General features: G+C 41.1%; 1 protein-coding gene across 1 annotated transcript in view; it reads left to right on the top strand.

Annotated features, from left to right (window-relative positions):
• The first annotated feature begins 104 nt into the window (after positions 1-104).
• Positions 105-17,437, top strand: part of LOC124124173 (F-box-like/WD repeat-containing protein TBL1XR1) — a 66,275-nt gene continuing 48,942 nt past the window's right edge. Inside the window, exons 1-2 of the mRNA XM_048386877.1 lie at positions 105-602; positions 13,269-13,405. Of these exons, the coding sequence (XP_048242834.1) occupies positions 13,348-13,405 (58 nt within the window). The 5' untranslated portion in view covers positions 105-602; positions 13,269-13,347. The remainder of the gene's footprint in view (positions 603-13,268; positions 13,406-17,437) is intronic.

Here is a 17,437-nt window from a genome sequence, read left to right as displayed (position 1 = left end):
AGGACACACGTCATAACAAAAAAAACACATTCCACTCAGACCTTCAACCCCTTTCGAAATGAGAATAATTCAACCCAATTTTGTGACGTCACTCACAGTAATTCGGTCGTGTTGCGTGTCCCTGATGATGTATCGCTCCGCGAGGTTAGTGCAATGAAACCCGCAGACAAAATCGAACATGAATTTATTTATAACAGCACTCTGATAATCGCTCGATGGATTTTAATGCTCTTACAGGACTCGCCAATCGTCATACGTGTACATATATTTGATCTCTTGCTTGCAGTCAGAAGCCTGTTTGCCGCACTGCATAGTGTTCTTCCGCCATTGTCGCCATAAGGAGGGGAAGAGAAGGCAACGCTGAAGAGTACCAATTATAATTTAAAGATTCTGCTTATTATTCACGGAATATTTTGTGGTTCACACGGTGTTTGGATGTAAACAGTACCGTAGTTTGGCATTTTCGTCTGGAATATTGTATTCTTTATCTCAGAAACGTGCACAAGTTGTGTGGCGTTGTTTGGAACCTGCTGTGAACGATTCGTAAGGCGCAGTATTATCCTACTGATATAAGAATCTGCTGTGGGACTAGTGATAGCAAGGTAGGTCTTTACCCTCTCTCAGTGTTCTGATAACGTATGTATTGTGTTGTTTGAAATATCAATTTATGGTTCGGCCACAAAAGGGATAAAAGCCTCGCGTTTTCGTTTGAATGGAAACTTAGAAAAGGCTATAGTTCCACAAATACGTTGCATGACAAATCATAACGGTTCTATTTGATGGTTGCCATTGATACGACTGAGGGAGAATATTATTGTGTGTAATGTGGTTACAGTTAGTATACCAATGCTACGTTTATTGCCGACATTTTCACAGGTTGTGTTGGTCGAGGTAGTCGAGATATAGTGAGCAAGATTTGCTGTTTATGGCAGTGTAAGTTTGCGCCGTTTTACATTCATTCATGGTGACATTTTCATTTAGGTAATTATTTGGATAATTTGTACTGATAGCGTAATGCCAGTGCACCTGGACACGAAACATAGCGCTTATTTCGGGCCTATGGTCCGTTCCCCCAAGTGTCACCACAACAGCTATAGTCGGTTCCCCAATACTCTCCACCCAATATAGTCCATTTCCATTTAGCTATGCCTTGAGCAAGAGTGTGCTATTAATAGCTCCTTTCTTTGATTTATAGTTGAACATCCGATCCTGTCCATGATAACGAGGTATTACCAGAGGTAGTTTTACACATGTGAGCTTTATCTCTTTGAAAGTTTCTTACAAAGGCTTTCTTTAGGATTGATAGTAAAGTAAGTTAGGGGTCATAAGTTATATGCAGGAAATTTAGAGGTGCATTGCATGATAATATTACCACATTATACCAAGGTGTTTTGACTGGAGAATCTTTTACTTTATCCTCTTGGGTATCTAAGGTATTTTATGAACCTGTGTTAAGTTTAACATTATGAGTGTTTAATTTAATCACATATTATATACCTATGTTATTTACAAGTTTCGAATTACCTTAGTTGCATACTGTACATACAGTTCCAATTATTTAATAAAAAAACAGTCATCCTCACAGTTTTGTGAACTTTACGTGATTGCTTGATATTTTCAAATGTAATGATTCAATGAATTAATTCAGAGCACCATGGGCAGACAATGGGGATGTTTTTTTTCTGAGTAGGGGATTAAGTTACAGTTCTTTCACTGATGGATGTCAGTCATGGTGACAAAACTGTCACAATGATGAAACTGAATTTGTGTGGATTTAACAAGTTGTAATTCATATTATGATTATATAGTAATACTGTAGTCAACTGTGCCATGCCTGGACAAATCTAGTTGGAAGCAATCTCATGTTAACGCTTGTCTTATGCCACACAATAATAATCTAGAATCATTCTGACTATGAAACAGTTACTAGAATATTTCAGTATTGTTATTAAAGGTGATTTATTGTATGTGGCAAGGTACTTTCAATGTACTTTCCCTTTCTTTGTACTAAAAAGCTTTGAATAATGTTCATTTTGTCTATCGGATGATAAATCACTGAATACTTTGATGAAGAAGTCTTGGCATTTAACTGAACAGGGAGACTTTGTATACAATTTAGTAAAGCAGCTCTTGTTTGAGCCCAGGCCAATCCCATGAGACTGTGAGAACTATGAAACAGACCATAGCCTCATTCTTCTGCTCCTGGCAGCCTGCCAACTCTCACAAAAATAACTGCAGGCTACCTTTGCTCAAAAGGTCAAATGGTTTAGATCCAGTACATCTTTGAAATCAGCCTGTCTTTTTTTGTCATGCATGGGTACAGATGTCCACTGGGTCAAGTGAGTTTGCTGCAAACGCTAGAGTGTCAAAACCATGCCTCATACTTCTGCATGTTTTCCAAGCATTGACCCACTTGTTTGTTTACCACTGAGGTGTTAAAAGTGTTACCCCAGTAAATATGTAGAATTATATTGACTTCAATCTCAGTGGATTTGTGGTGTTTCTGTGACAATAGACAGAACGCCAGGACATGATTGTTTGCCAACCACAACTACACAGTTTTGATAGTGCTATGAGGATACTCAGTGACTCCAGACAACTGGTGGTAGTTCATAAGCAGGGCTAGAAACTAACATATTTGCAAAACCCTTAAAATGGCATTATTTCTACTAGTCCTTATGATGCCTTACTATTGGCCAGTTTGGCAAGGACCAGGACTTGTGCCAAGTTCTAAAGCTGACAAGACATCCCTTGTTCTGGGACTAGCAGACTTATATAAAACATTACAAGGAAAGGGAACATATATTGTAAATTGCTATGTTCTGCAAGAGTATTTTTTTATGCCGCTTTTTGCAATATTCCAGCAATATCATGACGGGAGACACCAGAAAATGGGCTTCACACATTGTACCCATGTGGGGATTCGAACCCGGGTCTTCGGCGTGACGAGCCAACTCTTTAACCACTAGGCTACCCCATCGCGCCTGTTCTGCATGAAGAGACTCAGCTGACTGTTATTGATGGCATCATCGTCTTAGTCCGGTCCAATGCTGATATATAGTGCTAGCCCACTGAGATACCATGCCACATTTTAACATGACTACCCCAGTAACAAGTACCATCTTTTGACGTATTTTGGTATGACACTACCGGGGATAGAACACCGGACCTTCCACTCTCCAGGCGGACGCTCTACCACTACCAACAGCACCTCAACACCTACTTTGATATCTTACTGGTGGTAGGTCGTGTCATGGTCCATATAGTTGATGGTATCCTGCGCCTCGGACTCAGGCCGAAAACTGGGATAGTTACAATCACATTGATATGATATGTTGACAGTTATATCGAGGTGTTAGATCAGGGTGTCATGTCCTCTATGACTATGAGGTTGGTTTGTTGTTTAACGCCGCCCTCAGCAATATTCAAGCTATATGACGGTGGTCTGTAAATAATCGTCTGGACCAGACAATCCAGTGATTGATATCATGAGCATCGATCCACGCAATTGGGATCGATGACATGCATCAACCAAGTCAGCTAGCCTGACCACCCGATCCCGTCAGTCGCCTTTTACTGCAAGCATGGGTTGCTGAAGACCAGTTCTACCCTGGATCTTCACGGGTCTGCAGTGTGTGCTAATATCTTGATGTTTAGGAGCACAAACCTCTATAAATTATAGGCATTACTTTCGAGCATTACTTTCGACTTAGTCACAGCATATGGACTATTATTACATTTACAAATTATATCTGTATTTTAATGAGATGAGAAAGTGTCACATGCACTTCTTTAAAAGATGGTATTACCCTGAGACTCGCCCTGCCTAGCAACAATCAAAAGTGATTTTGCCCTATGTGATTAAACCAATGGACTCAAAAGGAGAGAAATATCTTCAGCCAGTCAGCGAGAGCATAACACAAGGTTTGTGCATCAGGTAACAGGGGTGGCCTGGCCCAGTCCTGTGTACAGAGTTCTGTCCCTTGGACATGCCAGAAACCTTTGATTGTGGGTTCGAATCCCGGTTCGCCCCGATTTAGTTTCTAGGTTTGTCAGTACCATACCAGTGCTTATTGGTTTCACCAAAGTGGTAAATGTCTGCATCACTTCGAGCTTTCGTCCCCCATCAACCTGACATGCCGTAATATATAACTGGAATACTATGAGAAACGGCGTTAAACCCAACTCACTCACTCAGCGTCCCTGTTTACCGGTTATTACCATTTTTTTACTGTTGAAATTAGGCTTGGACCGTGAATCATGTGACTGCCAGTCCCTGTGCAGGGTTAGAAACTAACAGTTTTTGTCCACTAGTCCTTATAATGATAACACGGAGCAAAACCCTTAAAATGGGTCAATTTCTACTAGTCCTTAGGATACCTTTACTATTGGGCAGTTTGGTAAAGACTACAGGACTAGTGCCAATATCTACCGCTGCTGTGGATCGGCAAATAAAGTACCTTATAAATCTTTGTTGTTGAACAAAACATCGGTGATATTCATATACTCAACAACAAAAGTTCCTGTGACACCAATATTTTAGTGTATTTTTCAAACAAGTAAAGTTTGGTTTTTAATATTGTAGTACATGTATGGAACCAAGCCACAAAAACGCAACTGCTTCAGAAAAACATGCATTCCATGCAAAAGTTGACTTTTATGCAAGCCCCATGCATTTCACTACCCAATAATGGGTATAAAAACATGTGCGTTAACAGGATTCCATATGCCTTGTTTAGCATTGTGCTGACAACAACCACTCAGAAAAAAAACAAAATTACGCAATTATTCAGCATTACGAAATGCCACACCTGTCCGAAAAAGAGCGTCTGCGAGCCATTGCTGTGCTTGAAGCAGGATCGAGTCAGTGTGATGTTGCAAGACAATTTAACGTCCACAGAAACACCATTTAGTGTTTATGGCAACGTTGGTAACAGACGAATGCAGTCAGAGACCATCCTTGGAGTGGCAGGCCACACGTAACCAATAATCGACAAGACAGCTGGATTCGGACAACACACCTACGAAATCGATTCCAACCAGCACCAGTGAATGCAAGAAGTATCCCTGGCCTTCATTTTGGGAAAAACCACAATAGAGTGATAAATAGATGAGTGAAAAAATATTGGTTACCCAATGAAAAATGTAATAACCCAATTTAAATGGAAACCTTTGAGTAAAAACTCAATTGCTCAAAAAGTTATCTGGAGCTCTGGTACAGTGCAAATCTCACAGTGTTAACTGAACATGCTGAACAAGCAAGTAGACACAGGCTGGATAGTTTCATGATATGGTCATGCCAAGGACTCAATTCCAGGCCAGGTAACGGCCTAGTCGGTGGGGTAGCCTAGTGGTTAAAGCGTTCGCTCATCACGCCGAAGGCCCGGGTTCGATTCACCACATGGGTACATTGTGTGAAGCCCATTACTGGTGTCCCCAGCCATGATATTGCTGAAAGAGACACACAATCATACGTGCACTTGGTTTGTTTGTTGTTTAACACCGCACTCTCTAATATTCCAGCTATATGACAGCGATCTGTAAATAATCGAGTCTGGACAATACAATGGAAGTAAACGTCAAGGTCCCAGACATGCCATTACCAACCCCTTAAATTTGAAGTCAGGCAGTCTGTGACTTTTGCTTTAGCGTGAAGCCAGAGTCTTGTAAAATTCTGTTTGGTTTTTAAACTCAGCTGGTAAATCAGTGTTATAACTCCAAACTCTCCTGAAGCTGTAGACTAACATCTAGTCTCTGAAATAAACATATCGTACAGAAAAAACAGTTGTTCAGTTATCTTAATAAAAATATAATAAAAGGGAGCCCAGTGACTCTCTTCATTTTCTGATACTGCAGTAATCTAGACTTGCCAAACATAGACTTGCATGGGCTGATATATATTTTTATCAGGGTCTGTAAGACAGACTACTGAAGCTGATGCAAAGAACCATGTTCATGATGATATGTGCACATATATCAGATTTGGTTCAAGTTTTCCTGGGTCAGGGAAGGGTATCTTATTTATGGTTTTGTTAGCAGTGCCTGCTGCCAGAGTGCAGACATAGAAAAAATACAATTCCCCAACATTGCTGTAGTTCTCTGTACTGCATTTTTCAGCACCAATAATTTGTGGAAAACATGTCATCCTTGACATTTTAGGGTGTCAGGTGAAGGTCCTCGGCGTGAGACTCGGATGACATGACATGTTTGTTTTTTGGTTTGTTGTTTAATGCCACACTCAGCAATATTCCAGCTATATGACGTCAGTCTGTAAATAATCAAGTCTGGACCGTACAATCCAGTGATTGACATCATGATACAATGAACCGACATAAATTGCATCATTGTTGGAGTCAAAAATAACAAACCTCAAGTACAGTTTACATTAATCTACAATTCCAAGACTAGTGCCATGACTTGTACATATAATAGTTATTTGATAAAAGATAACTTCAAATGCTTTTGGCTACCAACACTAATGGCTTGACTTCTTAATTTTACCACTGGCTACCTGGAAAAAAATACTTGTAGCCATATCGGCTACTTGGCCTGTCTGTGAAACTCATTGGACATATTTTAACATTTCATTCAAGAATATATTCTTTTCATGGAAAGGAAAATGTCACCCTGAACGTGAAGCATGCCTCTGATCTGAGGCTGCCTGTACCCAGTGGGGAATGTGGCCTGCACTCCGCTGGATGTCGGTGGTTGTTTTAGAAAGGAGATGAGTTGTTGGAGTTTCATGTTGCAAGGTTGGTGGGAAACCATAGTGCTAGAGTATGTGTTGTTACAACTGCCCCCAGATCATTAACCTCTGGAATACTATACTGAGAGGCATTAAAAGCACACACCCACTATCATGCTAAAAGTCGGCGTTATCTGTGTCTGTGTATCTAGTAACTGACATGAAGTAAAGGGGTATACAGAACAATGTCAAACATCAAATGTTTGAGTTTGAATCCCAACTGCCATGAATGCAGTGGCTTGATGACTAAAACACAACCATGAAGGCAAAATGTGGGAAATCAGGAAGATCAGAAAAAAGTCATCATGTACGTGCATAGTGGGGACTTGGGCCCTATAAAGAAACACAGTGCGGGCAGGGTGTCATGCATAACCATGATGCCATGGTTAAGCAACGCACTGAGGAACCAAGCCATAGGGATGTTGGGAGCTGGTCAGACGCCGAGAGACGTTGCTGCGCACTTCAATGTCCATCGATCAACTGTTGTCCGACTGCAGCATTGTTACAGGACAACTGGGAGTGTTGCCGACCGTCCTCGACCAGGAATGCTGCCTGTGACGTCACGGAGGCAGAACCAACTCATCATTGTGAGTCACCTTAGGGATCGCTTCAGAACAGCACAACAGACTGCCATGGCATGATGGGAACAAGGGGATGACCAATCAGTGATTGCACAGTCCTACATTGCCTTGCTGCATGAAACATCCGGTGCCGTCAACCCTATCGTGGCCAGATCTTGACTCACGCACACCATCTTGTGTGTGAACGTTGGGCAGCTGCAGGTGGTCGTCTTGCTCCCAAGCTATGGAGAGATGTCATCTTTTCAGATGAATCACGCTGCAACGTCAGTTTCCCAGATGGTCGCATCCGTCTATACAGACGGAACCATGAACGTTTTGCTCGAAACTGCATTATTGAACATGATTGTTTTGGGGGTGGAGGTGTCAATTAATGCCACCTTTTGCTCTGACTTGGTTGTGATTCGTGGAAATCTCAACGACATTGACACAGTGTTGCAAACAGCACTCTTACCGTTGCTGAGAGGACGACGACGTGACGTTAACCAACTGGCGTTCCAACATGATAATGCTCGATCTCATACAGCTTGCTTGACCCGGAATTTCTTGCAACAAAACAATGTTCAGGTGTTAAATTGGCCCTCCCATTGAACCTTTGTGGTAAAAGCTTGGCAGTAGAGTTTGACGTCAGTTGCAACCACCACAGATTGTCGCTGAGTTAACTCAAGCTCTGCAGGTATGATGGAGGGCCATTCCACAGGCGTTTATTCGAAGACTGCTTATCAATGCCTTACAGACTTCAGACATGCATTGTCACCGATTGTCGTGGGCATACACGTTATTGATCTTTGAACTTTGATTTCATACCTCCTGTATTTGAAATGCTCTCCAGTCATTGGTTTGCATTAAAACCTGAGAAAAACAACATCATTTTCTCAAGATTGATCTCCATTTCACGTTTTATGATCTTTTCATGTTATATCATGTGTGATATTATCACTGTCGCATGATTTTGACTGGTGTGTGTTTTTAATGCCTCTCAGTGTAGTAATGACTCCATTTCTGAGCTTTGTAAGTCCCGAAGTCATATTTCTGCTGTAAGGCTTATCAGTTTGGTCAGTAATTGATCACTTGATCCACACAGGTATTCACTACACCTGCATAGATATTCAACTCATACCAAGGTTTTCACTTGACCCACATGTATTCACTTGACCCACACATGTATTCACTTGATCCACACAGATACTCACTTGACCCACACAGGTGTTCACTTGACCCACACAGGTGTTCACTTGACCCACACATGTATTCACTTGATCCACACAGATACTCACTTGACCCACACGTGTATTCACTTGACCCACACAGGTGTTCACTTGACCCACACAGGTGTTCACTTGATCCACACAGGTGTTCACTTGATCCACATGTATTCACTTGACCCACACATATATTCACTTGACCCACACAAGTATTCACTTGACCCAGACATGTATTCACTTGACCCACACAGATACTCACTTGACCCACACAGGTGTTCACTTGACCCATATGTATTCACTTGACCCACACATGTATTCACTTGACCCACAAAGGTGTTCACTTGATCCACACAGGTATTCACTTGACCACCACAGGTATTCACTTGACCCACACATGTATTCACTTGACCCACACAGATACTCACTTGACCCACACAGGTGTTCACTTGACCCACAAAGGTATTCACTTGACCCACACAGGTGTTCACTTGACCCACATGTATTCACTTGACCCACACATGTATTCACTTGACCCACAAAGGTGTTCACTTGATCCACACAGGTATTCACTTGACCCACGCGTGTATTCACTTGACCCACGCATGTATTCACTTGACCCACACAGGTGTGAACTTGACCCACACAGGTGTGAACTTGACCCACACAGGTATTGATTCTACTTCCATTAGATGCAGCTTTTAAAACATAATCTTGGATGTTAACAAGTTTTGATATGTAGTTTCAGATTAACTCTTTTCAACAGTGCATGCCGGTACACGGGTCGAGACATCATGTGTCCAAATACACCACATTGCTGGTACACCGAACGAGACGTCATGTGTCCACACCGCATGTCGGTAATCTGGCCGAGACGTCATGCGTCCCCACACATCGCATGCTGGTACACCAGCCTAAATGTCGCCATGTAACAAATATATAATGTTATCAATAAAAACCTACTAGTCATATCATTCATTTATTAAATCTTTCACTTTTCACAGTGTCTTTAAACACGTGCAAGTATTTCATTTAAAAAAATCATATTTTATTGATAGATTTTAAATTAATAACTATTTTCCATAATTCTGGCGCTCATGCTTCGACAACAGGTCCATATCGATAATGTCAAAGAGCAAAATAAATACATTTCAAGCAAATCTTTAGATAAATTAAATAATGTATTAAATATGATCTACAAAAAATATCTCTAAAAGTCGTCAAACATACAGCTCAGTTTCTATTTCCATCTTTTTGTATGATTGTGTAATGTGCGTGAAATGCCTTCTTGGCTTTTGTCGCCTTGTTTTTTATGCTTGGGCACGATGTTTAATGCCAAAATATGTGCATGAGAAATCTTTGTCACAGATTCCATATTATTAATATGCGTTGCAATTTCCTGCTTAAAACAATTTAACCACAACTATTTTTAAACCAAAATCTTTCGTCTAAATCTGAAATATGTCACGTAGTAGGATAATACACTGATGCATCAGTAAATCTAAATTCTTTTACTTCTCGATACAAGTATTAATCTCTGGAGATTCCGGGTAAAAATGCAGATCCCCAGTAACCTTTGTTTGTCTCCCGTGGTGATTCCAGGGTAAGTATATTGGTTCCCAAAGACTAGAGGTGCATGGTATTACCCGGTATACCAGATTTTAAATACTAATGAATGCATATCACAATATGTTTGGATAATATAGGTTTGTACTGCATTTTTCAAAATCATGCATATTTTCATCTTATTAGCAAAGTTTACTTAAGTGGCAATTGAACTTATGAAATTCAGAAATTAGCAACCTATTCCTGTTATCGAAAAGTGAAACTATTCGCAAACAGCCTCCTATATGATCATGATGATGTGTGTATTGTGCATACTTGGTGACCATACATGTAGCATGCACAATGGTGGATGAAGACACAAAGATAAGGGGTCCAAAATATGTGGGGGAAGACCACTGGATCCACTTTTATTCAGGTTCACAATTCGATTCCTGACATGGGTACAATGTGTGAAGCCCATTTCTGGTGTCCCCCGCCGTGATATTGCTGGAATATTGCTAAAAGCGGCGTAAAACCATACTCACTCACTCAGGTTCACAACATTTACAGATGAAAGAACATATGCAATATATTGTGGTACAGACGGTTTCGCAATAGACGTGTCACTATTGCAATAAATTGCAATGTGAAAATCAGGCCTTAACCTATCACTACAAGTGACATTTGCTTGTCGTAAGAGGTGACTCCATGGATTGGGTTGTGAGGCTAAGTCATCACATTCCAGTTGCGCGGATCAAAGCTCATGATGTCAATCACTGGATTACCTGCTCCAGTCGTGTATATTTAAAGACTGCCGTCATGTAGCTGGAAAAGGCTAATGTACTGTGTTAAACAATAAACAAACCAAAGGATTCTTCAAAGGCAATTATGATGTGTGTTTTTCCAGCGTGGTTTCCCCATTTGGCTACAACAACGTCATCAGGAACATCCCCAATTTGCTGCTTGTGTTCACGAGTTTGGGAGTTCACAATGGCAACAACATCCTAAAACAAAAACACTTCGGCAAAGAATCTTTGTTCAAAATCTTCTGCAGTCATTCACAAGTCACAATCATTGTTTTGATAGCTGTTATTTCAGTCTTGAAAAAATTAAAAGGCATTTTGGTATTGAATTACTTTGTCTTGTTTTGATGATCACAACACTATTATTTTAGTATCAATAATGGTTGTTGTCATTGTAGGTTTCTACAAAAACTTTGTGGGAATATTTCTGTTGTGTAGAATCAGCAGGAAAATGCTTGAATGCAGTGGCATGGAGATCACTTATGCTGGCACATAGTACAGATAAAACCGAAGTGGTGAGTGAGTGAGTGAGTGAGTATGGTTTTACGCCGCTTTTAGCAATATTCCAGCAATATCACGGCGGGGTACACCAGAAATCGGCTTCACACATTGTACCCATGTCAGGAATCGAACCCGGGTCTTTGGCGTGACGAGCGAACGCTTTAACCACTAGGCTACCCGACCGCCCCATACGAAGTGGTGAGAGCAAGGGGCAAGGTGAACTGGGCTTTGACGTCGCGGTCAAGATTATTGCACTTTTGTGGCATCTTAAACTTGCACGGGTCTATGCATACGGTCCCCAATAGCTTTTGCTTGTCTCCCTGTGGGGATTCTGGGTGAAAATACAGGTCCTCAGTAACCTTTGTTTGTCTCCTGTGGGGATTCCGGGTAATAATATTATACTTAAACTTGCATGCGTCTATGCATACCTGCGGGCAGGCGGATTGATGCCAGTTGTATAATGCTAGCCAGTTGTATAATGCTAGCCTTCTGAGATGCCATGCTGCAACCTGTGAAGATCCAAGTTAGGATTGTTCTTCAGCAACCAATGCTTATCCTAAGAGGAGACTATGCTTGGCGTAAGAGATGACTAACAAAATTTGGATGTCATGTTCGCTGGTTGATGCATGTCATCATATCCGAAATTGCGTAGATCGATGCTCATGCTGTCAATCAAGGGATTGTCTGGTCCAGATTTGATTATTTGCAGACAGTGTCATAAAGCTGGAGTATACTGAGTGCATATGCTTGAAGTCACATTTACTGATGTCCTGTATCTGGGCCGGATGTTGGGATACCTCCCTGTGATAATTACTGTCACTGTGTCGTGTGTCTACTTCTTTCTTGAAGTCACATTTATTGATGTCCCGTATCTGGGCCGGATGTTGGGATACCTCCCTGTGATAATTACTGTCACTGTGTCGTGTGTCTACTTCTTTCTTGAAGTCACATTTATTGATGTCCCGTATCTGGGCCGGATGTTGGGATACCTCCCTGTGATAATTACTGTCACTGTGTCGTGTGTCTACTTCTTTCTTGAAGTCACATTCACTGATGTCCCCTATCTGGGCCGGAGGTTGGGATACCTCCCTGTGATAATTACTGTCACTGTGTCGTGTGTCTACTTCTTTCTCAGTCTCTGAGTTGACTTGCATTGATTTGTCTTGTGGAATAATTTTCTGTAAATTTGATGCTACTAGCTAGAGTCTGGCATTGGATAATTGGATAAGTGTCTGTAAACGCAGACTGATGCTTATATCGGGTAATATTGAAAACTTGGACATTTTCCACAGAAAATTCTTTTCCAATATGAAAGGTCAAGGTTATGACAATATTAACATGTACAATGTAAATGTTATAAATTGAACTCATTTAACATGTTCGAAGGACATCATGAACATGTTGACAGTACTTAGACAAAGACCTGTAATAATAATAAAAAAGCCATCTTAATGAATCATGGAAAGGAGTCTTGGATCAGAGACATTGTTATGTCACCTAGTCAGAGGGCTTCTTGATAGATGTTGCCTGTGAGATGTGTGAGTAGGGTTTGATGTCTAATGATTGTGTAATATTTTGTTGACAGTAATGGCTGTTTGATGTATGATAATGATAATAATTGTTCTGATTTGTTGACAGTGATGGCTGTTTGATGTGTGATAATGATGATAATTTGGTAATTGTTCCATTTTGTTGTGAGAGCTGTCTGATGTGTGACAATAATAATTGTTCCGTTTTGTTGAAAGTGAGGGCTGTCTGTTTGTGATAATGGTGATAACTATTCAATTTTGTTGACAGTGAGAGCTGTCTGATGTGTGATAATAATTGTTCAGTTTTGTTGACGGTGAGAGCTGTTTGATCCGTGATAATGATAATTGTTCTGTTTTGTTGACAGTGAGAGCTGTCTGATGTGAGCGGTCCGGCAGATGATGTGAGACCCAGTCTACCTGGATGGTTCGTGTGCCTCAGTGACCATGAGCCTAGGCAGTGACGAGGTGAACTATCTCGTTTACCGCTACCTGCAGGAATCAGGTAATTTCAATTTTTCTCTCAATATTGAGTGTTGGACAGTTTTTTTTGTGTAATTAGGAAATTTTTTGAAGAGAGGGACTACACATGTACAGAAAATGATTCAAGTTCTCATCCCTACTCCAGATTGGGAATGTGTTTGCAAGTGAGTTGTACATGTGAGCCAGTCTTGATCAGCATTCTCAGTGTTCACTTGAAGATTTCCACTCAGTCTGTCTCAGTGTTGTCCTGTTGAATAAATATACAGTGTAGCCAGCGTCGAGAGTGTATTGACAGCCAGTATTGAGGACCTGGCTTCATAGTAATACTGCAGTGTTGAGAGTGTATTGCATACCTGGCTTCATAGTAATAGTACTAATACTGCAGTGTTGAGAGTGTATTGATGACCTGGCTTCATAGTAATACTGCAGTGTTGAGAGTGTTTGGGCAGCCAGTATTGCATACCTGGCTTCATAGTAATACTGCAGTGTTGAGAGTGTGTTGATGACCTGGCTTCATAGTAAAACTGCAGTGTTGAGAGTGTTTGGGCAGCCAGTATTGCATACCTGGCTTCGTAGTAATACTGCAGTGTTGAGAGTGTATTGCATACCTGGCTTCATAGTTATACTGCTGTGTTGAGAGTGTATTGCATACCTTGCTTCATAGTAATTCTGCTGTGTTGTGAAACACCGATGAAGGGCAGGTATCCAGTGTTGATTGTATTGACAGCAAGTATTGACGACCTGGCTTCATAGTAATTGTATTATACAATGGTATTGTGGGACACAGATGTTGGCCAGGCAGTGGTTGTGTTGTGATGGGGTGCAGTCATAATGACTTCTAACTGACCTATCCTTGGCAACGCAAGGGGTGGGATAAGATTAGAAGCTTTGCTGCCAGTCCAGACAGAATCTCTCTGACTTCGACGACACATGTATGCTAGAGGGAAGAAGATGGGATGGGGCTCCCAACATGTGGACTCGGTTCATCTATAGATGTATGATGCTAGAGCAAAGAAGGTGGGATGGGGACTCCCAATATGTGGACTCGGTCCATCTATAGATGTATGATGCTAGAGGGAAGAAGGTGGGATGGGGGCTCCCAATATGGTGACTCGGTTCATCTATAGATGTATGATCTAGAGCAAAGAAGGTGGGATGGGGACTCCCAATATGTGGACTCGGTCCATCTATAGATGTATGATGCTAGAGGGAAGAAGGTGGAATGGGGGCTCCCAATATGTGGACTCGGTCCATCTATAGATGTATGATGCTAGAGGGAAGAAGGTGGGATGGGGGCTCCCAACATGTGGACTCGGTCCATCTATAGATGTATGATGCTAGAGGGAAGAAGGTGGGATGGGGGCTCCCAATATGTGGACTCGGTCCATCTATAGATGTATGATGCTAGAGGGAAGAAGGTGGGATGGGGACTCCCAACATGTGGACTCGGTTCATCTATAGATGTATGATGCTAGAGCAAAGAAGGTGGGATGGGGACTCCCAATATGTGGACTCGGTCCATCTATAGATGTATGATGCTAGAGGGAAGAAGGTGGGATGGGGGCTCCCAACATGTGGATGCATAAAATTATCTACCGTGCCAAAAAATGTCAATAAAAAACTTACACGATAGGTTATTTAATTGTCAAAAAGTTGTCAATTGAAACAGGGAGGTGCATACTCGCAATACTGCATGCTATCCCTTTCTGTGCACAACGGATTCCTATATTGCTGCATGGAGCTTTGCATCAGCTGACAATGGTAGAGTGCGCAACATTGTTGATCCCTGATTGGCAAAACAAGTGTTTGTTTTTCCATCATCAGGCCTCAAAGTTGCAACTAAGACGGTCGCCAATGCGTCCTAAATTTCAATTTGTCTACTGTCTAAAGTTATGGGGTAGCCTAATGACTACCTTGAAAAATATCTTGTGGCAACGAAATTCTATTGCTAGACATATGCAGACACAAAAATAAACATGTCTGCTGCTAATTGTACTCGCAAATAATTCCTCCTCAAGTCACCAAAGAACCAAAATACATGAATTATAATGTAATTGGTATTTTATTTGAGTTAATAGTTTGTTGGATAAGCAAGGATATACCTATATAATCTAGTAACATAAATTGCATCATTGTTCGAGTCACAAATAACAAAACATAAGTACAGTTTACCCTAATATACAATTCCAAGACTAGTGCCATGACTTGTACATATAATAGTTATTTGATAAAAGATAATTTCAAATGCTTTTGGCTACCAACACTATTGGCTTAACTGGCTACCTCGAAAAAAATACTTGTAGCCGTATCGGCTACTTGGTAAAAAAATTAAACTTTGAGGCCTGATCATAAGATCTATAATTGTACTCGCAAACAGCCCCTCCTAAAGTCGATAAAGGACACAAATACATACATAATACTCCTAAAGTAGACAATGAACAGAAATAGGAATACTATTGTAATTGTTTTAAAAACTTACTATTATTATTTACATTTCTAGAAATTATGATTGAGACTAATAATCATTGCCTTAGAGACTTGTGCAAGTCTAGATACATACTTTTGTAGGAGATTGTTTATGTTCCATTGTGCCTGGCTGAGGTTGCTGTGGATGTCAACCCATGGTGCAGCCCTGGCTAATCTGGGTTTGTTCCACCCGCCACACACTCAGAATAACATTCTGATTTAGTGATATGCTGTAAGGTATTATTGGTATAGGTTGAAGTTATTGCAAACGCAATAGATACAAAGTGAATGGATAGATAGGCAGGCAAAAACTTGTATTAGGGATACAGCCCAACACTTTGGAGTCTTCTTGCCGGAACAGATCTTAATATTGATAGACATTTATTTGCCATGCTTTATGAGGAAGTCTGAAGTCACAGATGCTTATTGGTGACTACCTAGTAATATGGCTGTATGAAGACACTCCTACTGACAAGCCTGTAGTGTGTGTCAATACATCTCTAGTGACAAGCCTGTAGTGTGTGTCAATACATCTCTAGTGACAAGCCTGTAGTACGTGTCAATACATCTCTAGTGACAAGCCTGTAGTGTGAGTAAATACATTTCTAGTGACAAGCCTGTAGTGTGTGTCAATACATCTCTAGTGACAAGCCTGTAGTATGTGTCAATACATTTCTAGTAACAAGCCTGTAGTATGTGTCAATACATCTCTAGTGACAAGCCTGTAGTACGTGTCAATACATCTCTAGTGATAAGCCTGTAGTGTGTGTCAATACATCTCTAGTGACAAGCCTGTAGTGTGTGTCAATACATCTCTAGTGACAAGCCTGTAGTGTGTGTCAATACATCACGAGTGACAAGCCTGTAGTGTGTGTCAATACATCTCTAGTGACAAGCCTGTAGTGTGTGTCAATACATCTCTAGTGACAAGCCTGTAGTGTGTGTCAATACATCTCTAGTGACAAGCCTGTAGTGTGTGCCAGTACATCTCTTGTGACAAGCCTGTAGTACGTGTCATACATCTCTAGTGACAAGCCTGTAGTGTGAGTCAATACATCTCTTGTGACAAGCCTGTAGTGTGAGTCAATACATCTCTTGTGACAAGCCTGTAGTGTGTGCCAGTACATCTCTTGTGACAAGCCTGTAGTGTGTGTCAATACATCTCTAGTGACAAGCCTGTAGTGTGTGTCAATACATTTCTAGTGACAAGCCTGTAGTGTGTGCCAGTACATCTCTTGTGACAAGCCTGTAGTGTGAGTCAATACATCTCTAGTGACAAGCCTGTAGTGTGAGTCAATACATCTCTTGTGACAAGCCTGTAGTGTGTGCCAGTACATCTCTTGTGACAAGCCTGTAGTTTGTGTCAATACATCTCTAGTGACAAGCCTGTAATGTGTGCTAGTGCATCTCTTGTGACAAGCCTGTATTGTGTGTCAATACATCTCTAGTGACAAGCCTGTAGTGTGTGCCAGTACATCTCTTGTGACAAGCCTGTAATGTGTGCCAGTACATCTCTAGTGACAAGCCTGTAGTGTGTGTCAATACATTTCTAGTGACAAGCCTGTAGTGTGTGTCAATACATTTCTAG

The sequence above is a fragment of the Haliotis rufescens genome, unplaced genomic scaffold (assembly GCF_023055435.1).
Source record: "Haliotis rufescens isolate VD_foot unplaced genomic scaffold, xgHalRufe1.0.p SCAF_61, whole genome shotgun sequence".
NCBI classification, from domain to species: Eukaryota; Metazoa; Mollusca; class Gastropoda; order Lepetellida; family Haliotidae; genus Haliotis; species Haliotis rufescens.
The sequence above is the reverse complement of the archived record's forward strand: the minus strand, read 5'-3'. Positions and strand labels throughout refer to the sequence as shown.